General features: G+C 39.4%; 1 protein-coding gene across 1 annotated transcript in view; it reads left to right on the forward strand.

The window, feature by feature from the left end:
• Positions 1–25,362, forward strand: part of DCX (doublecortin) — a 152,056-nt gene that overhangs the window by 88,969 nt on the left and 37,725 nt on the right. Inside the window, exons 4-5 of the mRNA XM_006765152.2 lie at positions 23,357–23,459; positions 24,126–24,131. Of these exons, the coding sequence (XP_006765215.1) occupies positions 23,357–23,459; positions 24,126–24,131 (109 nt within the window). The remainder of the gene's footprint in view (positions 1–23,356; positions 23,460–24,125; positions 24,132–25,362) is intronic.

Genomic DNA, 25,362 nt, shown 5'->3' on the forward strand with positions numbered 1-25,362 from the left:
ATCTTAATGTTAAAATATATAAAAACACAAGTAAATTTGCATCTCTTGGATGATTAGTGACTTTGAGCATGTTTTCATGTCTCCTGGCCTTCTGTATATCCACTTTTGAAAAGTGTCTATTTAAGTCGTTTGCCCATTTTTTGATTGGATTGTTTATCTTCCTTTTGTTAAGAGATTATATATATTTTTCCAGAGGCCCAGTGCAGGAAATTCGTGTGCCGGTGTGGTCACTAGGCCTGGCCAGTGATTGAAGCACCAGCATCTGGCATGAAAGGGCAGGTCCCACCTGGCCTCTGAGCCCTGTGTAGCACCTGGATCCTTGGGCCCCCATGCACCCCCCTCTGCCTGAGTCATGGCACCTGAGTCCCCACGTGGAGAGGCAGTGAGCACGGCCGGACACTGCGGTCCAGGGTGCAACGTGGGCCTCTGGACTGCCCAGCAGTGCCACACTGAAGCCGGGTGGGCAGCGTGCTCTCTCCCAGCTGGCATTGCAGATCAACTCCTGCACGAACCCATGGGGAGCCCAATTGGCCCCTGCAGTCCCACCAGCTGTGGCCTGGCTCACCTGAAAGATGCCATGCAGGTGCGGGTCGGGTTCCTTGCGGGCACCCAGCACCTGAGCATGGGGGCATCCCTGGCATGCGAGCCCTTGTATCCAGGGGAAGGGTAGCAGGGGGAGTGAGAGTGAGCTTGGCAGACACCCTGAATTTTCACTGCACCTCCATCCCCATCACCCCCACTCCCAGGTAGCTGGCGAGAGGTTGCAGCATGTCTCCGACGCCTGCCATGTTCTGCACCACCCCCTGACGTTCAGCACACGTCAACAAGTGGTTGAATTCCCTGTTGAGGGGACAATTTGCATATTAGTCTTTTATTATATAGAACGTTTTGTTAAATTCTGCCAAATTTCCTTTTAAAAAGGCTTTATAAATGTATAATGCTATCCACAGTGTTTAAAAGTGCTGTTTTCGTATACATTCAACAATACTTTTATTAATGTTTTAGATTCTTACCAGTCTGATGGGTAAAAAATAATATGTAATTGATGCTTTAATTTGCACTGCCCTGATACTATCAAAATTGAGTGAGCATGACCTTTTTCCATTTTAAATTAGTAGTTAATTAATTGCCTGTTTATTTACTTTGTCCATGTTTCTATTGTATTACAAGCTAATTCTTTGTTGAATATGTTGCTTAGAGCTTGTATATTAGATTTATTTACCACATTTTTTTAAAAAACTTTAAATTGAAAGTTTTAATTTTGGCATAATCAAGTTTATTATTTTATTTTATAGCTTCTGTATTTTGGGTCTTGCTGAATAAAAACCTTCCTTACCCAAAGATGATAAAAATAATAATTATCTATTTTTTTCAAACATTATTGTGATTTTTTTAAATGTCCATCTCTGCTTTGTGTGTGTATGTGTGTGCATGTTTGGTGTGAACTGAGGTATTTGGAACTTTTTTCCAAATACATAGGCAAGGTTTTAATCCAATTTATAAAATAATTAACTCTTCACTTATAAGAAATAGATATATCTATTCATCTATAATCTCTGTTGCATCTACCTGTTCTTGGTCTAATATAACCCTATCTTACCTAATAACAGACAAACATGTAAATTGACCATCCCTCCGCTATGCTCACTAGCCAATCAGGAGAGTACCCAACAAAGATGACGGTTAATTTGCATACGTAGGCACGAAGCGGCAGAGTGGGAGCAGTGAAGACTGAAGGCTCCAGCCTGAGCGAAGGCCTGGGTCCCAGGTGCCAAAGGAAAACCGGTGCCGGCAGCCAGGGGAAGGGAAGGCCTATTGCACGAATCTCTTCATGCAAGGGGCCTTTAGAATTACATAATATAGTTTGTTTTGATGTCTGATGTTCTAAGACCTCAGTTCTTGGGATCCCCCCCTTCCACAAAATACCATTTTCTATTCTTGTACATTTTTTTTCATGTGAACTTTAGAATCAGATGGTCAATTTCATACAGGTTCTAATAAGACTTTTATTTGAATTTCTTTGAATTTTATATCTAAGTTTAGGGAGAATTGACATCTTTAAAATATTTTAAATATCTTGCATTCAAATAGCTTTAATAAAGTCTTGTATAGTTTTGACCAAGTATGTCCAATATATTTCTTATAGATTTATTCCTAGATATCTTATCTGTTAATAAAGTATTTGTCTTAGAACTTTTTCTATAATTGACTGTTGCTGTAGGATAGGAAAACTATTATTTTTGTATGTTTTTCTTGTATGTGGCCACCTTGCTGAACTATCTTACTGGAAAAAATTTTTAGTTCATTTTTCTGGCACTTTCTTAATAGACAGTCATACAGGATGAAAATAATGGTAATTTCTCTTTGATATTGCAAAATTTATACATTTTTGTTTTTAAAGATTTTTATTGAATTTATTAGGATAGCATTGTTTAACAAAATTATATAGCTTTCCAGTGTACAATTTTATAATTTTATAATATATCATCTGTATGTTGTATTGTGTACTCACCACCCAAAGTCAAGTCTTCTTCTGTCACCATCTATCCCCCATTTACCCTCCTCCACCTCCCCCACCCCTATACCTCATTTTTGTTCTAATTACAAGCTCATTATTTTGTAAAGCTACATGCTTAAAAGTTGCTTCTTAAGTTGAGTCAAAATCTGTTCTAAAATTTTTCCATCCACTAGTTCTAGCTCAGTTTTGTAGAGCTAAACAGAATAAGGCAAACCCTTCTACAGGATAACCTTTCGGGTATTTGAAAATGCTCATGATCTCCCCACATCTTCTGTTTTCAAGGATAAGCAACTCTAAAATCTTCTATATGTATATATCTTTTGTACCTTGACTCATCTTTCCCTCAAAACATGTTCAGAGTGGAAGTGTAAAGGTATTTTTTGACCATTGCAGAGTATAGAGAGACTAATTTTATTAATTTGCACACAACTCTCCTATCAGTGTTCTCTAAGATTACAAAGTTAGAGCTAAATGGGTTTAAAATATTTTTTACAATGGAATAATTTCATAAATGAAATCTTAGCCAGTACCTTAATTCTTAAAACAGATAAAGTGGAGTTTGTCTAATTGAAGTGAAAGGAAGGTGAGAGGGTACAGAACCTTAATTATTTCAACTTCCTTTTTGTTCCCCAAGGTAGCCCACGAAGAATCCAGAGAATCTGAAAACTATAAATTTAATCCACCTTCTTTAGAAGACAATGTGGCTTAGAGAGGAGAAATGACTTACTGAGGGCACATATTTACTTTACAGGATAGAACTAAACTTGGGTCTCCTGTCTCCCATCCCATAGATCTTTCACCATGTCACTATTAACCCCCCGCCCCCAACTTAATGATTCATATTATCCTTGAAATCAACTGAAATCTTAAGGCTGCTGTTAGTATCCATCTGCTTCAGTTATATAGTTGAATTTTGGAAATCTAAATGTGGGGCTTTACATTTATTAAATGTATTAACTATAATCTCTACTAGAATTCAAGGAAACAGACTTTTTGTTTGTTTGTTTTGGCCCATCAGTCGTGCCTTTTAAAAACTTTCTAAGTCTTGATTCTGTCATCCAACTTTAATTTCTTTTGGCAAGGCTGTTCAAGTAATACTATAATTAATTATATTGACACTCAACCCCCAGTTCTTCAATTTGCCAACAAATGTATGAGCAGGACCTAACTTTAAAAACTTCAGACTCACATTTTATGGCATGTGTCCTCTTTAAGATGGAAAACTCTTACTTATATATTGAAACCCATTTCACATACCACCTCCTCTTAAAGTGGTACTATATCCCTATTCTTTATCCTTGAGGCAGAATTGATAGGAGCCATTCTATACTAAAATATAATTTTCATAACTAAAAAAACTTTCTCTGCTATTTTATGAATTCTGTAATGGTCTTACTTATTCTGTGAATTTCCATACCCTGAGCTAGGATGGCAGGTGACTATAGTGACTGCCTACTGAGAAGGATTGTGAGGTCAGGTAGTGGCAAAGAGTGTTGTGAGGGGTTAATGATTTCTGCCATGGGCTCAGGAAGGAAGTATTTTGCCAACCCTAAGACATTCCCAATGCTCAAAAATGCTTCAAAATATACTTTATACCCCCCAGATGTATAGTAACTTTATTTTAAAAAGTTAGTTGGGCATGGCTTGTTTCATCCCTTCTTTTTGTCTACTGATCATAATTTTTCTTAAGTGCTCACAAACAATATTCTAATAACCTTTTTAAAGATATTTTTGGGTTTCAGCATAAAGTTAATTATTGGTTTATATTTTTGAGATATGCTTCTTCCTCTTTTCAAAAATAGGACAACATTTCCTTGTCTTAAGCCTTCTGGCAACTCTTTCATTTTCCAAGAACTTTCCAGGTGGTGGTGACTCATTTGGAGAAAAAGGCCCCTTTCACTCGGACCTTTCAACATCATTGTTTGTAATGGTTAGGGGCCATAACTAGGAGAGCTGTTTCTTGGAAAAAGTATATTTGAATTGGGCAAATCAGAGGTTGAAGTCAGGATGGCCAAAAAATGTGTTATTGACAGAGGTCTGGCCTAGAAAGACAGCCAATTCTAGTGAGGTCGTTTTCTCTGAAACATGGCCCAACAAGCATTTCAGATGGCTCTCCCTATCTTTCTTCCCTTCCCCTTCTCTTGGCTCCGTGTTCTCCTCTTGCTGTAGTTTTTCACCTCTGAGCTGAATTTGGATGGCTAAAGTGTAACCTCAGCACAAAAATGGCCAGAAGAATGCACATCTGTCCTTGAGTTCCGGATGAGAGTCTAGGTCAATGACTGCTAGTGACAGAGATAATAAGCAAAACAGGAAACAATTTCAAGAAACTGAAGATAGTAAGTTAATAATAGATGCAACTCAGACTGTATACATATGAAAAAGAGAGGATATCAACTGTGTAGACACACAAAAATACAGTAAAATGGTGATTCATTAGAACACTAAAAGCCACAGATTTTTTTTGTGTGTGTGTGTGAACATACCTTGTGCTCAGTCTTGAGCTAGGCACTGTGAGAATACAAAGACATGATCCTAAAGATGTTACAGTAATTTAAAATTTTTTCTACCTTATTATGCTAATGAGAAATAGCCAGAATCTGGTGTTTAGTTGTATTTTTTAAAAAAGCCTTTTCTTTAACAAGTTTTTGAACCAAAATATAGTGATTTTTTAAAAAGGCTAATCTTCAATGATTGCAAAATGAAATCCATGCAAACTCTCTGTTCCAACTATATGTTAGTTAAATGACCATTGATCTATTGTAAATGCAAAGAAAACAAAATTGAAATCAATTGCAGCTTGTTTCCCCACTCAGTATTGTGGGTTTCTTTGTAGAAGCTGCAACAAACCTGGTTTATTTAGACTGGGAAATCTCATCATGCAGGCTCAGTCCAGCTAAGGATCTTGTCAGTCACTTCAATGTGGATCTTACCACTTATTTGGGTAAGAGGTACAGTGAGAATGGGGCCTTTGGCCCTACAAATGGTTGTTCTGTTGCTATAAACCATTGCAAGCCCATGCAAGGGACAAACGTAAACAGGGGCTGCTTTGCTCTCAGTGGAAAGGTTTGAGTTGAATGCCTTCCAGGCAATCACACTGGCTGCCATTTTATACAGTCTATTTCTGTCTTCCTGTACACATCCCTTAATTTGCATTTCTGCTTAAACTTGCCACTAGTCTTGCCTCTCTGTGTGGGAGGTGCAAAAAAGAAAGGCCTTTTTGTGAGGAGGGGGAGAATATAAGACTTTCACTAGCTGTTCCTTTTGGATGTCTTCAGAAAAGAATTTTGTCTCCTGGCCTCCTTGTGGGGTGTCACAGAAGCTCTCTTTTAGCAAAGACATCAGCCTTACTTTTTTGTGTATTTGACTTTTAGCTGAGTTTGAACCAAGTTGGCTCATTAAAAAGTGGTAACGGGAATAATGGGAATATCAACTAAAAGAAGGTGGAGACAGAACTCTAAGATGGTTTACATAAAGAGAGTGATTTGAAGGGGCCACTAAAGACCCTCAAATATCTTTCACCAAATTTTAAGGGACATGATATGTCTACTATTAGAGCATTATTCCTTAGATTCAGTTATGGTCCTGTCTAGGTATTACCTCCAATTCTGGGCAGGATGCAGATTAAGCTATCAACACTCTAGTATGCATCTGCTCATTAGAAATTTGCAGCCAACTCGTCCTTTCTCAGTAACCAGTTGTTGTTCCTTGGCAATATATTGGACTTGGATTACTTTCACCAATCTTAAGGGAAATTAATTTAATTGTGTAAATCCACAATCTTAACAGGCCTCAAGAAGCAATTTGTATGAGTCAAAACTTGGAATGGCTAAGCAGTTTAGATGATTGTATAAACAAGTTCCAAGTCAATTTTTCAGAAAATTATATGTAGGTCAGACTCAAGGAGATAATTAAATTATGACAGAAGATATATAACCATATATAACCAAGAAGTTTCCATCAGACTAGCAGCTCCTTGAGGACAGGAGGAATGTCTTATTCTTTTTGTATCCCTAACAGTTACTATGGTGATTGAATTCTCATGAGCACTCAGTGAATGTTATTCAATAAGTGAATAAATTCAGAAAAATATATTGACTTAAAAATTGATTCTGGAGTGAATTACCAAATGATGTTGGTGAGTTTTATTGTAGAGATTTTATAAAAGAAGATAGGTACAGTAATACTATGCTCAGGACATGGAAGTAAAGTGCTCTGTAGAGGAAGAGAAAGACAGTGCATGTCCCTTCTAGTTTGTGGATACTATGAAACATGATGAAGGTAGTTCATACAAGGTTCTCTCTCTCTCATTCTCTCTCATTCTGATTACCCCCTCTTTCTTTTCCAAAACCAATTTATTTTATCAGATTTCCTGGGTATCACCATATTCAGCTTCATTTCCTCCTCATAGAGCACATATCTTTTGCAAAATAATGATAATAATTTGCATACATATACCACTAATACTTTTCAAGGCACTGTTATATGGACTATCTCTTTTTGTTTCAAATTGCAAAACACCCCACTATGAGTATGAAAAATGGTATTAGTTGCAGTTTTCAAATAAGGAACCTTAGGAATAGAGTGTTTAAGTGATTTGTGCATGATCATGTAGCAATGTGTGACTGAATTAGGACTAGAAGTCACCTTAAGTCTCAAAATTTGGGAATGAAGGTTTGTTAGGAAAAGAAGAGTTAGTCCTACTGCCTTCAAGGTTATAATCTTCATACGTTTTGTTGTTTCAAATTCCTTCTTTAGATTCCTTTCTAGGCATATGAGGCTGATACTTGAAAAATGGCCAAATCAGGCATTCTCCCAACTGTGAGGTCTCAATTTTTCTCAGCTTTTTTCTTCTGCAAACATGAAGTGCATACTTAACTAGATTTAAAACAATATTGTGCAGGACATCTTTATGTCTCTTTAAGCCAGCTGCCATAGTAGTCTTCTGGATTGTGCTGCCCCAGAATGCATTTTCTCTTTCTTTGTCTTACAGTTTTCTTTGACAATCAGAGGAGGAGGACGTCTTGCACTAGGTGACATTTCGTTGAGTCCTTCCCTTCTTGGGGTGACAACTTTTTCACACAGATTCAAGAGGTAGCAGGTCTCCTGTAATTACCAGCCCAAACCCTATTTGGTGTCCCAGAATAGAATGAGTAAGGCAGTGTTGTACTGAAACCATGGATGAAGTTGGACCTCAGAGCCTGGGAAGGATGCCAGGACTAAAAGAGCCAAGGACTTTGCAAAAACCGGAGGTCTAGGCAGGCTGTGAGTCATTAACCAGACAAGCAGTTAAAAAGTAGGAAATAGGCTTCTTATTGGGGTTAAAGCAAGGCCAAGGGTCAAAAACTAAATAGCAATGAACAGTAGTAACAACAACAGTACTACCCTGGAGAATGAGTCAAAATTTGCCTTAGCCTGGAAGATAGTTGAAGTGGCGCTGATTCTAGGGAGTGGCCAGTCTGAGATCTGTAGGTTGGAGCAAGGAATGGAGAATGTGGTGGTCATAGCAAAGGTATTATCTTGATAATCAAGAAATGCCTTAGAGCAGGGTTTCTCAACCCTGGTCAGATAGTTCTTTGTTGAGGGGCGCCATTCTGTTCATTGCAGGTCATTTAGCAGCATCTCTGGCCTCTACCCACTAGATGTCAGTAGCATACCCCCCCCAAGTTGTGACAACCAAAAAAAAATGTCTCCAGATATTGCCCAATATCTCTTGAGGATTTAGGAGGAGGAAAAATAGCCTGGGTTGAAAACCACTTAAAGTTATAGATTGTGAAAATATTGATTTTGAATCTTGTAGAATTTACTGGTCTCTAAATTATCCTCAGAGCAGGGAATCTAAAGTAACAGGTATAGGCATCTGCAATCCAATCATTCTCAAATGTTTTTTTTCACATCTAGTGCCTGGATCATCTCTTCCATTAAGCACTATTGCCATCCCTAGGAACACTGAACCTCAATTCCCTTAATTGCAACATCAAGGGTAAATTTGCTCATGGCATTTATTCTTGGTTTACATGCAAATTGCGACAAATATGAAAATACATTTTACTTTTAGAAATTGTGTTCTAAAAGACATGTTCAATTTCTGTTTTCTTGTTATTTACCTTGGGTTTTTTATTTATTTATTTCCATTTCTTTCCTACTTTCATCCAGCCATATCCGTCACAATGGAAGTGCGTAGATGATGAGGTGGGACACCCAGAGGCCAAAAATGAAGAGGAAGGAGAGAGGGCAGAGAACGTAGACTAGGGCCACTTGACAAGAACTGCTTTGAATAATTGCAAAGAATATTTTACCCAATTATCTATCTTCTATCTAACTCAGTCTCTTTTCTTATCATGCATTATACTGACCCTTTCTTAATTATGTGAAGATGTCTATGCAATTTTTTTCTTTATTGTTGCCCTTGTGGTTAGATTGTAATACCCGTCAGAAGTAGAAGTCCTCTGAAGACCATTCCAAACAACTTCATGGAGTGAAATGTGACATAGAAGAGACAGTAAGATATAGTGGAAATGGCCCTAGACCAGGAGTCCAAACCCAAGTTCTATTTTCTGTTTTCCTCATTACGGACATTTGATCTTGCAAATCACCTTATGTTGGCTGAACCTCAGTTTTCTCATGTGTTTAATAGATCTACCTGTTTGCCTACATAATAAACTATATGGTTCAGATGAGACGATAGGGTGAAAGCATCATGAAACATGTAAAAGCATTTATAAATGCAAAATATTATTGATTAATTGCAGATTATACCTCTTCAATTTTTTTGCCCAAATATCACAGTGTCCATTGGATTGATGTCATATTCAAGGCTATAACAATAGTTTCTTTCTCTTGCTTGCAGTGATAGACCAACTCTCCAGGCCTTCCTCCACCAATCTGCTTTCTACCCTATTCCATCCTGCTCTGCCCTAGAAGGCTGACCCGTTATCAACAAGCTCTCTTATCTTTTGGATTCCAGTTGTGTTTGGCCACTGGGGAGCACTGGCAGGGAGAAGAATGTGATTAGTCTATTTATTCCCTGGCACCCTGCCTGAGAGGTTGCTTCTATCAGGGAGCTCTCTTCATGCAGTATTCATGCTCTCTTCTCCCTCTGGGTTTTGGTAACAGCTATTTCCCCTCTCTCTTTCAGGCCTAAGGGTTGTAATGGACCCCACTATTACTAGTCTTGGGATACTTCAGCTATCCATATTTTTGTAATCAATTATCTTTATTAAACTCTACTCAATTTATCCACTCTGAGTGTGTCATGTGTTTCTTACTTGGACCATGACTGATATACCCACCAAATCTCTGTCTTTTCTGCTCTCCCAATCTTTATTGTAGTAAAATAAACTGTTTTAAATAAGGGGACATTATAAAAGGAAATGCAGTAGGTTCATGGCCATCAGTATTCTGTCCAGTTATGTTGAGAATGAGCTCTTTAAGTCATTATCTCAGAACATCTTACAAATTGGGTAGTCCATGCTCTTTTTTTTTATCCTCAACCATTGAAGGGCATTTAAAGGCCATGAATCTGGTGCCTACTCTCTCCCACAAAGTTCATATCCTTACTAAATTCAAGCAACCTGGGAGGCAATTCTCCAATGCACACTCCAGTCTCTGGTTCGCTGTAAATCAGTTTGCACTCCTTTGCTTCCCTTGGACTCAGTTTGCAGAGAATGAGCTTACATCCTTTTGATTCCCTTGGACTGGAGTCTCAGTAAGCCTGGGAAAGGGGTACAGTTAAGCCTCTGGGATTCCATGACAGCTGCCAACATTCTGGCCCTGGTGTCTCTGCTCATTAACCGTGTCTAACCTGGAATGCTTCATAAATGGTCAGAGCTAGAAGAGGTCTCAGAAATGAACTAGTTCAGATGTTCTTTACTTAGGATCTATAGATGGGCTTCAGGGAAATTCTCAAGTCTCTAAATTATATGAAAAATTAGCTATGTACACATGGGCATTTTTCTGGGGAGAAGATCCATAGTTCTCATAAAATACTCATAAGGGCTTTTGACACAAAAAATACACAGCCCTTAAAAGGCTCTAGATCAATACTTTTATCTTACAACAGAGGAAACTGAGGCCCAGAGATAAAGCAACTTATCCAAGATTCTGCAGCAAGTCAATGGCAGGATTTAATCTAGAATCTATGTAGACGTTCACTTCCTTTTTAAAACAAACTTTCCTTCCTCACCACCCTTCCTCTACTGAATTCCAAAGTCATATTCCCACTATACTTCTTGCATATCAGACACCAGCTAACTGTTAACTGCAACTGATAACTGCAATGGGCCCTACAAGCACACCGTCTTATTTTAATTGACCCTGCTAAACAGAATCTGGAGTTGTGTGGGGCTCAGGGCCAACCTTAGAGCTTAGTGGTGCCAAGGATCAAGCAGGGATTTTCCACCCCAGTTCTCTCGGATGAATGAAGTTCTGTCTCATCCCCATTTCTCTGAGCCAACTTGTCCCCGGGGCCCTGTGGAGGGGCAGGTGTTGGTCCTGGGCATGGACTCAGCAGCCCAACTCCAGTGCCTCTGCAGCTGTTCTCATCCCTGTGAGGCCCCCGATGGGAGCTGAAACAGAGAATCTTGGAAAATGGCAAAAAAAAAGCTAAGGAAAAAACACCCTTGAGCCAGGCTTCCAAAGGAGCTGGCACTGCCCAGCTCAGGTTATTAAATCATAACTAGCTCCTGGTAAAATAGGGTAGAAAGTCATACTTTTCCCACCTCTCCTTCTGTGCCCCACTTTCCCATGTCACAGGTATTTTCATTCTACCCAGAGTCCTCTACTGTATTTCTTTACCCATGTCTCCCTGTCTAGGAAATAAGTGCCTTTGTTATATGACTTAGGCACCCAATATGTCAGAGTGAAAGAAACAGTCTTGACTTCTAGTATCAGCTCTGTAACTAACTAGCAATGGGGTCTTATTCAACTCTCTTAATCTTGATGAGATTTCATGCTTCATCCACTAGAAAATGGGGTTAACGAACCAAATGAGGTAATAGAGTGAGATCGCTTGACAAATGCCAAACAACAAAAGCTATGTGGGTTCATTATGGCCTTTCGTCGCTCAAAGATAAATTATTTTAAAGGTTGACAAGACTAACCTTGAGGGCCTATAGTCCAGCTGAGATCTGGCTGCCTATATTTCAGTTTAACTGGGTTTTGGGGGGAAAATTCTAGAATGGAGTAGGAAGGAGAGTAACCACTGGCTGTAAGTTTAAGAAAAAATTCAGTGTGAGAAATCACTTGACAGAAGCACAATCTATTCCTGGAGTCATGCATGGCATTTTACGTCCTAAATACCTACAAAAAGAACATCTAAGGACCAGTGACACTTCGCCAGGCAAGAAAGAAGAAATGCCCATCATATCTAGTGCTCAAGGATCAGGAGTCAGACTTAATATGACTTTCCATAGGAATAAGTAGACTATCTTGCAGAGGGTCAGAAGATTCCCAAGGATGGCACAAGGTAGTGGAAACAGAATATCAATCCCTCTCTTCACAATAAACCAATAAATACTGGTTCTTAAGGCCTTGGGAAGGATCACACGATAGCTAAGCATCATGATGCAAGAAAAAGGAAATCAGACTCATTACGAAATGGATGCTTAGCTCTCGGCAAAGTGGAAATAAAGGCAACATACCTCAACATAATAAAGGCCATATATAAAAAGCCCACATCTGACATCATACTCAATGGGGAAAAACTGAAAGCATTTCCCTTAAGATTTGGAACAAGACAGGGATGTGTGCTTTCCCCACTCATTCAACATAGTACTGGAAGTGCTAGCCATAACGATTAGACAAGAAAAGAAATAAAAGTTATCGAAATTGGAATGGAAACTGTCATTATTTACAGATGGCATGATACTGTATATAGATAACCCTAGGGATTCTACCAGAAACTATAAGAACTTATAAATGAATTCAGTAAGTAGCAGGATACAAAATAAATACCAAAAATCAGTTGCATTTTTATACATCAATAATGAGCTAGCAGAAAAGGACACTAAAAAAAATCCCATTTACAATTACATCAAAAGATAACTAGGAATAAATTTAACCAAGTATGTAAAAGACCTGTACTTAGAAAATTATAAGATACTGAAGAAAGAAACTGAAGAAGATACAAATAAGTAGAAGCATATTCTGTGTTCATGGATAGGAATAATAACATTAAAATGTCCATACTAACCAAAACAATCTAGAGATTCGATGCAATCCCTATCAAGATACCAAAGGCATATTTCACAGAACTAGAAAAAACATTCCAAAAATGTATAAGGAAAGACAAAAGACCCCAAATATCCACAGCAATCTTGAGAAAGAAGAACAAAGTTGGAGGAATCATGCTGCCTGATATCAAACTATACTATAAGGCCATAAAAATCAAAACAGCATGATACCGGCATAAAAACAGTTAGATTAATGGAACAGAATAGAGAAAGAGAGCCCAGAAATAAACCTACACCTTTCTAGTCAATTAACATTTGACAAAGGAGGCAAGAACATACAATGGGGTAGACAGTCTATTCAATAAACGAAGTTGGGCAAATTGGACAGATAAATGCAAAAAAAAATGAAATTACACCACCTTCTTACAATATACAAAAGAATAAGCTCAAAATAGATTAAAGATTTAAATGTAATACTTGAAAACATAAAACTCCTAGAAGAAAACATAGGCAGTAAAATAGGCATTTTTGGTAACAATATTTTTTTCTGATATATCTCCTTGGGCAAGGGAAACAGAAGAAAAAATAAACAAATGGGACTATATCAAAATAAAAACAGTTTTTGCACAGCTAAGTAAACCATCAACAATGAAAAGATAACCATCAACAATGAAAAGACAGATTGTGCTTCTGTCAAGTGATTTCTTACACTGAATTTTTTCTTAAACTTACAGCCAGTGGTTACTCTCTTTCCTACTCCATTCTAGAATTTTCCCCCCAAAACCCAGTTAAACTGAAATATAGGCAGCCAGATCTCAGCTGGACTATAGGCCTTCAAGGTTAGTCTTGTCAACCTTTATGGAAGGTTGGAAGAACATATTTTCCAATGTTACATCTGATAAGGGGTTGATATTGAAAATCTATAAAGAACTTATACAAATCAATACCAAAAAACAAACAAACAATGCAATTAAAAATGAGCAAAGGACCTGAATAAACACTTCTCCAAAGAGAACATAAAAATGTCCAATAGACATATGAAAAGATGCTCAATGTCACAAATCATCAGAGAAATACAAATTATAACCATAATGAGATATCACCTAACACCTGTCAGAATGGCCATCATCAATAAACCAACAAGCAATAAGTGTTGGCAAGGATGCGAAGGAAAGGAAACCCTTGTTAAGTGTTGCTAGGAAACCAGATTGCTGTGACCACTGTGGAGTCAGCTCAAAAAATAAAAATAGAACTACCTTATGACCCAGCAATTCTATTTCTGGGAATATACCCAAAGAAACTTGAAATACTAATTCAAAAGAATATAGGCACCCCTATGTTCATTGCAGTATTATTTACAATAGCTATGATTTGGAAGCAGACCAAGTGCTTGTGAGTATATCAGTGGATAAAAATGCAGTGTTGGTGAGGGCCTGGGGAGGGGGCATGAGCAGGGTGGAGAGAGTCAATGGGGGCGGGACATCTGTGATACTTTGAATAATAAAGATAAATTTTTAAAAATGTAGTGGTGCATTTACACAATGGAATAATATTAGGCAATAAAAAAGAGGGAAATCTTACCTTTTTTGTTTTGGTTAAATTGTATGAATACAATGAATACATGAATACAATTTGACTCCATTGCATGTTTATACCACAATTTGTTTATCCATTCAGCTGTTGATAGACACTTGGATTGTTTCTATATTTTGGCTTTTGTGAATAATGTTGTAACAAACATTATGTACAAGTATCTATTTGAGTCTCTGGTTTCAATTCTTTTGTGTATATACCTAGAAGTAAAATTGGTGGGTGTTATGGTGTGATATATATGATAACAAAAAATACATACATGCACCGCATAACAATGTTTTTGTCAATGACAGATCACATGTATGATGCTGGTCCCATAAGCTTATAATGGAGCTTAAAAATTCCTATCACTTAATGATGTTGTAGTTGTTGTAACATTGTAACACATTACTTATGTTTGTGGTGATGCTGGTGCAAACAAGCCAGTCATAAAAATATAGCACATACATTTATGTATGTACATATATTGACAATGATAATAAACCACTATGTTGTTGGTTTATATATTTACTATTAGAGGCCCAGTGCACGAAATTCATGCATGGAGGGTGTCCCTCAGCCCAGCTTGCACCCTCTCACAATCCGGGACCCCTCGTGGTCTCGGGCCTAAACCAGCAGTCAGACATCCCTCTCACAATCTGGGGCCGCTGACTCCTAACCACTCACCTGCCTGCCTGCTTGATCTCCCCTAACCACACTACTTGCCTGCCTCATCGCCCCTAACCACTCACCTGCCTGCCTCATTGCCCCTAACTGCTGGCCTGCCTGATTGCCCCAACCAATCTTCCTGCCTGCCTCATAGCCCCTAACCACTCTGCCAGCCTGCCTGATGCCTCTAACTGCTCACTTGCCTGCCTGATCTCCCCTAACTGCTTGCTTGCCTGCCTGATCACCCCTAACCACCTCTGCCTCAGCTCCCACTGCAGCGGCTTCATCTGAAAGGATGTCCGAAATGACATCCAGAAGGTCATTTGGCTGTCCAGTCTAATTAGCATATTATGCTTTTTTTATTATAGATTACTGAAAGAGGAGTACTATAATCTCCAACTGGAGTTGTCCCCACCCACCCGCAGTGCCTCAAAATTGCACAAGACCCAGACCCAGCCAGCCCCACCCACATTGGGGGGGATCCAGACCCAGCCAGCCCCAACCCCGTCAAGCCCCGCACGGCGGGGGTGGGGTATAGCCTCAGGTCCTCCGTCAAGCCCCACCAGGTGGGGGCCACAGCCTAAGGTCCCCTGGCCCAGGGTGGGAGGAATAGTCTAAGGCCCAGCACTGGGGAAGGGGGCACTTCTTAAGCTCTCCCATCAAGCTCCGCTGGGCAGGGGGCATGGCCTGAGATCCCCTGACAATCCCTGCCAGGTGGGAAGGCATGGCCTCAGGTCCCCTGGCCCGATGCAGAGGAGGGGGCGTGGCCTGTGGTCCCCTGGGCCAGTGCTGGGCTGGGGGGTGGGGCCTGAGGTCCCCTGTCAAGCCTCACTGGGTGGGGTGTGCAGGCTCAGGTTCCCCGCCATGGCCCAGCGCCACGCAGCCTCAGGTCCCCCACCATGGCCCAGTGCCACACAGCCTCAGGTCCCTGCTAATTGCTCCTTAAGGCTCATTACAGGAACTCCACCTCCATTGTGGGTGCAGCCATCTTGTGTTACGGAAACCCCACCTCTGCTGTGGGCGCCACCATCTTTGTGACAGTGTGATGGTCAATTTGTATATTCCCTCTTTATTAGAGAGGATAAGTGGTGAGTCTGTGGGTGATGTGAAAGATGCTGAAGAATATTTGGAAACTTTAGATAAGCTGATTTTCGAGGAAAATTTTATGCCAGAGCAAGTATTGAATATGAATGAAACCTCCCTATTCTGAAAACAGATGTCTGAAAGGACTTTCATCCATAAGGAGGTCAAGTCAATGCCAGACTTTTAAGGACAGGGTAACAGTCTTGCTTGGGGACAATGTTGCTGGCTACAAATTGAAATCCTTTGTAATCTGGCACAGTGAAGACCCCAGGACCTTCAAATATATCAGTGGCACACACTGCCAGTAGCCTACAGAAGCATTAAAAAGCCATGGATGACCCAAATCCTCTTCCAAGATGCCCTCCTGAATTGCCATGCCAGCAAAATGTAAAAATACTCTTTGCATAATAACGCACAATACACCCAGATGTCCTCCTTTCATTGGTCATCTTCATCTTAATAGCAAAGTGATGTTTCTCTCTTTGAACACCAGATCTTTGATCCAACCAATGAATCAAGGAGTTATAGCAGCTTTTCAGGCATACTACCTGAGGAGAACCTGTATCCAGGCTATTGCTGCAACTGAAAAAGACACTGAGAAGATGCTGATGCAATTCTGGAAGGATTATAAGATCTATGACTACATCAAGAACCTTTCTTGCTGTAACCAGTTTGGCTCAGTGGATAGAGCGTCGGCCTGCAGACTGAAAGGTCCCAGGTTTGATTCCGGTCAAGGGCATGTACCTTGGTTGCGGGCACATCCCCAGTAGGGGGTGTGCAGGAAGCAGCTAAATTAATGTTTCTCTCTCATCAATGTTTTTAACTCTCTATCCCTCTCCCTTTCCTCTCTGTGAAAAATCAATAAAATATATATTTTTAAAAAAGAACCTTTCTTGAGCTTGGAGGGATGTCACTGAGAAATGCTTAAATGGCAAGAGGAAGAAGACATCATGTAGAGGTTCATTGATGACTTCAAAGAATTTGCCACTGATGAGGAGGTTGCAAAAATCCACAAGGTTGTGGTTGAAATGGCAAACAATTTTAACCTGGCCGTGGATGAGGATGACACTGAGTAGTTCCTAGAGGTGGTTCCTGATGGATTCACTAATGAGGAGTTGTTGAAACTGAAACAAGAACACATAGCTGAAGAAGAGGCAAGAGAAAAGGAAACTGCAGGAAAAGAAAAAATAGATAAAAATGCTCAAGAAAATTCACAATGAAGGATTTAACAAAAACTTTCAGACCTCAACAAGCTCCTTAAAATGTTTGAAAAGACGGACCCTAATCAAAAAGTTTTTAGTAATAAAGAAGAAAATTCATGGCACCTTATCTGCTTACAAGTGTATATAAGATGAAAAAGGAAATAAACCAAGCAAACCATCACAGACCTGTTTCTGAAAAGAGTGACATCTCCTTAAGAAGAGCCTCAGGCGGGTACTTCTGGAGCTTTTCTAGAAGAAGGCATGGTTATTAAAGGAGAAGACAGCCCCTGAAGACCTTCCAGTGGGACAAGATGTGGAGGTGGAAGATGGTGATATTGATTATCCTGACACTGTGTAGCCTAGGCTAATGTGTGTTTGTGTCTTAGTTTTTAACAAAAACATTTAAAAAGGAAAAAAAAGCTCTTAAAAATAGAAAAAAGACTCATGAAATTAAGGATATAAAGAACGAAAATATCTTTGTGCAGCTGTACTATGTATGTTTTAAAGCTGTATTATTACAAAAGAGTCAAAAAGTTAAAAAAAATATCTCCAAGGTAAAGCCTTGGGATGGGATATGGTCACCTAGTAAATAAATGTAAATAAAGAAGTTCTGAGAACTGAATGCTGGGGCTTTCAAATATTGAACATTCTGGAAGAGGAAGAGAATCTAGCTAAGGAGATTGAGGTAAGAGGAAATCCAGAATTCTGCAGTGTCCCAGAAGTCAAGAGGGGAATGTGTTTTAGAAGGACTAGCTCAATTTACATCTAATGTTGCTGAGGTGTTTATTTATTAAGACAAAGCCAGAAAAGTGACCGTGGGATTTGACAACAGGGAAGTTATTGCTGACCTTGATGAGAGCAGCCTTGGTGGAGTGGTGGGGAAGGAAGCCTGATTGGATTGGGTTGAGAGAAGAATTGGAAGTGTGGAAGAAAACATAAGATCCTATAAATGTGGAAGTGTTTTGAGAACAGTAAAAATATCTTACCAATGCAAGTAAAATTGTTATCATTTTACCAGAGATTTTAGGAAAGTTTAAAATGTTGAATAAACACATCTGTGTCAATAGAGGCACTGCAGAACCAAAGAGCTGTTTGCCCAGGCAAAAATGTTGACAAGAAAAACCCACAAGTAAGACCTCAAGATAACTTCATAAAAACAAGTTTGATAAGAACACCAGGGCTGTCTCAGAAACAAGCTCTTCAAGCCAGCCCTATGTTAACCTCTGGCTGGAGCCCATACAGGGTTGGCAAGCAGGAACTGTTCCAGAATGAGAGTAGAATATGCCTCATCCATGATGTTTACTGAATCTCTCATTAACTTATTTTATGAAGCTTGCTAGCTACTCATTATGGGCAGGGCACACTGTTGCCAAGACTGGGAAATCAGTGTGGTTTGTCTGCCTTGCCACAAGGTTCCTTCTTTTTCACCACTGGGGCCACTCCTCTCCCCATAGACACTGTCTGTCCTTCTCTTCACCCTGAATTTCCCGAGTGGCAACTGTATGTTTTGTCTGTGCAGAAGGCTGGCAGATGGGCCTGGGCAATTGTGTTTGGAGAGTTAGAATCTCTGTGACTATAATGGACTTTTTTCCCAGTACTGTTAAGAAAAAGGCATGTTCCTGCTTTTGTGCCTTTATTTATGCAGTTACCCAAAATACTCTTTACTCCTATCTCCATCACTTATATCTTACATATCATTCAAGACTCAGATTTTGTCATCTCTGAAGCCTTCCCCAGTGTTCATGATTAGGCTTGTTCTCTTTCTTTTGGGTTCCTGTTGCTCTTTGTGTCTCTATAACAGTGCTAACAGCAGTATTCCCTGTGTTCCATTTTTTTATCTAGTGTTAACTTGCTTATTATGCTGTCACCTGTGAAGACAGAGGCCTTTTATTGTATATTTCTAAATCTCTCACATAGTTCTTTTGCCATAATGTTTAATGAATGAATATTAGTGGGATAGACCTTTCAATGAAAATATTTTGCATGTTGAAAGTGAGTATAATACATAGAGAAGCAAGATCTTTTTTTACTTCCCGAGATAACAATTTCATTCTGAACAATTAGATCGTGAAATCTAGAATCTACCAAAAGTAGGCACATATGAGAACTAAGTGTCAGTATCTGGATGGAGAATTATTCAAGGTTAAATCAAGTCAGAGTGAACTTGCCATTTGCAGCTAATAGAATAAAACTACTCTCACACAGTGATCTATTGTCTTCATCACTCCATTTTTTACTTTGGCCTTTAAGTCAGTGGATGGTCTATATAATCTATTGTTCACACTAACTAATGTACAATGAAGCTAGCTTCCTTTCCCCTAATAGCTGCTGATTTTTTTTTAAAAAAAGGAAGAACATTGATTTAATGGTTCAATGTTAAAGTTGATTTTATTGATTTTGAACTGGCAGTTGGTTAATTATAAACACAGGTGTCATGTTTTTGTGTTCTTGTCCCTGACTTGAATACTCAAATGTGACTCATACAAAAGCTGATGTCAACAAGACTTTTTTTCTCCGAGGATGCTGTGAGTAGTATCATAATGATTATTATTTTTATCACTTCTGTTTCCACTTCATGATGGCCATTTTATCTCAAATAACTAATGTCAAAATTATACATTTGCAACATAAACTAAGGTGGACTTTGTGTTGCATTGCTTCCATGGAATTTCAAAAACCATGTGTGTAGTGTGAGTTTCATTTGGGAATAATTTCTTACACTCCATTCTTTTTTTAAAAAAATATATTTTATTGATTTTTTACAGAGAAGAAGGGAGAGAGATAGAGAGTTAGAAACATCGATGAGAGAGAAACATCGATCAGCTGCCTCCTGTACATCTCCTACTGGGGATGTGCCCGCAACCCAGGTACATGCCCTTGACCGGAATCGAACCTGGGACCTTTCAGTCCGCAGACCGACGCTCAATCCACTGAGCCAAACCGGTTTTGGCTACACTCCATTCTTTAAAAAAAACATTTTTATTGAATTAACAGAGGAAGGGAGAGGAAGAGGGAGATAGAAGCATCAATGATGGGAGAGAATCACTGATAGGCCTCCTGCATGTCCCCTACTGGGGATCAAGCCCAGAAACCCAGGCATGTGCCCTGACCGGGAATTGAACCATGATGTCCTGGTTCATAGGTCAATGCTCAACCACTGAGCAACTCTGGCAGGGCTACAGTCCATTCTTGTCCTCCTTCTTCCTTCTTTGTTCCTCTTTCTTTTTCTTTTCCTTCTCACCTTCTTTCTCTTTGTCCTCCTTCTCCATTGCATACTTAGTTTCCAATTAGAGTAATAAAATAGTTTTCTTGTTCATAGATAAAAAATAAGACCCGTAAAGGTGCTTTTGTTTTCAATACAGTAAACTGTTCTAATGAGTATCAGATACTGGTTAGGACAAATGGGGAATCCCCTGTCTAGGCTATATACATGCCTTTCAGGGCTCTACAAAGGCATTTTTTATCAGGAAATTTAATTGTTTTGTCCTGAATTCAATTAGGACACCTAAGTGCTACTCTCAACTCTTCCATGAGCCACCTGTGTATCCTTGGGCCACTTTAACTCTGTATTTTGTGTACCTGGTATTTTTCCAGCACTGTAACAAAGTAGAGGAGGGCTGTTGTGTTTCAGTATCGAAGTCAATTGGGAAAGCTGGGTATCCACAGGCACAATGTGAATTGGTCTACATTTTGGAGCCAGTAAAATGTGGGGTGGGATCACACAAGAAACCTGATGCAGAACAGCTGGATTGCAAAATGAATGTGTTTGAAGCCAGCCCCCACCGTTGTGAGTGTGTCGTAAGCATAGGGGGCTTTGCCTTTCTTAGAAGCTCCCCAAAGGAGGGGTTATCCAAAGACTTTCCCAAAGCCTGGGTGAGGCAGAGAAACTTGGGGTTGGAGGAGAGTAGGTCATTGTAACAGCAACCACCAGAACAATATGTGAAGGCTGTGTTTTCCTACAATAGGATATCATGGTGTATCGCTGCAATGGTTGCTTTTGAGCTTTTGGTTTTTCTTCTTGGGAAGCAATTTCCACAAATATCTCCAAAATGAATGTTCTGGTGCCTTTTGGTGAAGTGTTGCTGTTTGAAGTATTTACTAAATTATTTTTATGGCTAGTAGTTGGTTTGAGGTTGTCTATTACTTTTTGAGCTAATTTCATTATTTAAGTTTTCTTATAAGCATCATCTGTTTCATCTAAGTTTTCAAACTAGTTGACATAATCATGTAAAGAATAACTTCTGGCTTCATAGTTATTGTTCCTTTCTTATTCCTAAATGTGTGTATTTGTTACCTTTCAAAGCCTTTGGATGCTGGTTTCTACTTTGTGCCGGACTGATTTCTTCTTTCTTTTTTCTACTTTTCTGCCTTTCCATGCCCTTACAAAGCCGCCCCTCCCCCTCATTTTTTTTTGTACATTTGAGGCAAAAACAGTCCTGGTTACATTCTCACTATGTGATAAGCCCTCTACCAGGAACCATTGATAGATACAGAGGGATGGATAGGCTTATTCTTTACATTCAGGAAACCTGTGATCTAATGGGAATGACTAGGAGAGTACTCATGAAAATACAGGCAGGTCTTGAAACAAAGTGCTAAATCCTAGAGACTACTAGTGGGAAGACACTCAAGTATGAGGTTTTCCTCATTCATGATAAACACTAAAGGCAGCCAGTCAGGGTCAGGGGCAACCCCTTAAGGTCAAGGAGGTGTCATGGAGTAAACAATTCAGAGACACACAATGTATCCAAGTTAGGGGTTGCAGATTTTATTAAGCTAAAGTCCAAGATATCAGTGGGAGTGTGCAACCCTGACAGTTCTCCAAGTCTCCTTTTCTCTTAACATCTCTTGGATTATTGGGAGGCTGAGAAAATGGGGATAATCTTTTGCTTTGTGTAAGGCTTGCAATCATATTGGCTGAGGGAACAGGAGTTGAATAGGCCAGGGATGGAGAATAATATTATTATTATAAACATTTTTCAAATGTAACATAGTGTACCCAACAAGCCATTGTTAGTTTGTGAGCACTGTGCCTTTGCATAGTCATTACTGGTAGCTTAAATGGGTAGCTTAGAACAATTAGAAGCTTTGAACACTTTCACACTAAAGATTGAGATAAGAATGTTTTGACTTCATGGTTTCTCCTGGGTTTACCTGATGTGATGAACTAATTATCAGTTGTAATTAGGAAAGCTGAGAATTGGGGAGACTGCAAGGAGCACCATACTTTCCCAGGGACCCTTGTTGCTTTATGCAGCAAAGGGGTTGGGAAGAAAGTCTCTCTATTTTGGACAAGCAGCAATGCATAGGGGACTAGAGGGTGGGAAGGATCCTGGGAATATGTCTTTACCAGCAGAACCTCAAGCCTATGGGGATCCATTGCTCTTGATTAGATTTTAAGTGGTCAGGGCAGTTTCCCCCTTCTTGTTCTTCAGGAAGGAATGGTATTCTGGACTTTGACCAGGTTCTGGGTCCATTTTCAACAAAAGTTCAATTTGGGGAGTGGGCAAAGAAGTTAAGAATTGATGTCCTTGTTTAAAGACTAATGATGATGATGAAGAGAGGAACTTTCCCCTCTCAGTCAGTCACAGCCTCTCCACCACATGCTTAAGAAGATCTTCCTTACCTGCCTTGGTCTAGAGTCCAGTGGTCAGCAAACTGCGGCTCATAAGCCACATGCGGCTCTTTGACCCCTTGAGTGTGGCTCTTCCACAAAATACCACATGGGCGCGCATGTACACAGTGCGATTGAAACTTCATGGCCCATGCCACTTGACCCAGACCACTGGCCCCAGAGTTGGGCTAGGATTACTGTCATCTCTGTGTCTCTAAGGAAAGGTAACATTTGTAAGGCCATATGCTTGTTGACTTTTGTAAAGAGGTGGGTATTCCATTTGGACATTGTTCCAAAGTTACTCTTGATACAAGGCTACCATGACAAATGGAAAGGCAATGGCACTCAGTATATCTTTACCCATTAGGGGCTGTGTACAGACTCTGAGCCTAGTGTTTTGAGACAAAGAAGATCCCTGGGGCTAGAAATAATGGCTCAGATATGATATTTCTCCCTCTGCCAACATGGTATAAATTTAATTGCCATAAGGCCATCAAATAACAATCCAATGATTCTGTTTTCTCCATAGGTAACTTGTCTCCATGATTTCTTTGGTGATGACGATGTATTTATTGCCTGTGGTCCTGAAAAATTTCGCTATGCTCAGGATGACTTTTCTCTGGATGAAAATGGTAAGCACAGTCACAGGATTTTATTGCTCTGTTGTTCTCTCTCATTATATCCTTTAGGGTTTCCATGCGTTCATATGGCCTGGAGCACATCCATTCATGCTCTCTAAAGGGAAAATATCGTTAGTCTTTCTCCGGTATTTTTGGAAACATGAGTCACTAAATGAAAGGTTAATTGGATGTCCCAGATACCCACCATCCAAATCAATAAGACTCACTCTCAGGGAGGGGGGTAAGAGATCAACCAAAGGACTTGTATGCATGCATATAAGCATAACCAATGGACATAAGACACTGTAGGGTAGGGGAGGCCAGGGGATTGTCAAGGGCAGGGGAAAAAAAGATCACATATGTAATACCCTTTGTAATACTTTAAGCAATAATAATTAAAAAAGAGACTCATTCTCTACCCAAACGGTGACCATATTTCTTAAACCACATATTGTGTCACATGGGCTGACAGGTACAATCAGACCATGGTAAGGAACATTTGGAGTCAACTTGGATATTCTATTCATGCATTTTTTTCTAGTCAACACTTCTAGCTATTTGGCCCATGTTGGTGATTCTATCTTAGATTTCCCTCTGTTTTCTTACTATAAAAACTTTCTCCTTTAATCACCTTGGTTTGCTGCCCCATTCCCTCTGCATTTTGACTCAAGAGTCCAGAGTGTTGTTAATCTCAGGAAAAAGGTGAAACATTTGCCCATCTCCCTTTTCTGTGTCTAAGCTCCAGATGTAAATTAATGTAATTTAACTCACACAACATCAGGTTTAGGATATGATCCTAATGGAAAGACACATTCAAAAAAGATATTTCCCACTTATAAGGAGTAAGGTATGAGAAAAACAAACTGAGTTGTACTAATGCAGACTTTACAAACAACTTAAATGACAAGGACCCTGAAAGAGGTGGCATTTCTACTTTGTTTCCTTTGAAAAGAGGCAAATGACCATAAAATAGCTAAACAAATTCCAGGATATGTCCATTTTCCTATACCTTCTATATCTTCAGCTCTGGACAGTGATAATTGAAGTTCATCAACCAAAACAAGAATGAACTTTCTGCTTAATTGAGTTTCCTAAAATAATCTTAATTTACCAGAAAAGATCCACTATTCTTTCTGGGTAAATGATATTTCAGTGTATCTTTAAGTAGAAGGTAATGAGGAGGTATCCAAAGAAAAACCTAACCTTTGTCAAGCTGCTCGTTTCTACTCTGAGCAGCACAAGGTTGGAAAATCTATAAAATAGAGTGGGAAGAACACTAGACTGGGACTCAAAAGACTTGGCTGCTAGTGCTTATTCTGCTATTTTCTTGCTTTGTGGTCCTAAGCAAGAGGCTTAAGCTTTTTGTATTCTTATCAGTAAAATTAGTATAATACTCCTTCTAATACATTAGAACAATAAGTGTCCCAAATTGCCATGATAGAGGTGCTGAGTGACCTAAATAGAAAGGGTGCTCCGAACATGTCAAACTGGGGTTGGTGCAGTAGCAGGGACATTTGGCAGACTCTCCCACACACCCACTAGCTTTCTCTAAGTTCCCAATGGCAGAGTCACTGCTGGCCCGTTTATTCATTAAATCAGCAGAGGGGGTTATGATAACGTACATGCATTTAAACTAAAAAAAAAAAAACTCTATAGATACAAGGTGGTGGTGGTGGTAGTAGTGCTTATTTATAAAATCACATGACATCCTAAATATGCCTACCACAATACGTGACATGTAATAAACAATAAAGTTTAAATTACTCATAAATGTTTCATCTGTGTGATTACAACCTCTAAGCTGGAAATCTCTTCTCCAAGGATATTAATTATGTCAACAGGTGCTATTCTGAGATGTGAATGGCTTGTCCACAAATGATTGGGTTAATTAATGACCTATCCAACCTGCTTCTTA

The sequence above is a fragment of the Myotis davidii genome, unplaced genomic scaffold, assembly GCF_000327345.1.
Source record: "Myotis davidii unplaced genomic scaffold, ASM32734v1 scaffold941, whole genome shotgun sequence".
Classification (NCBI taxonomy): domain Eukaryota; kingdom Metazoa; phylum Chordata; class Mammalia; order Chiroptera; family Vespertilionidae; genus Myotis; species Myotis davidii.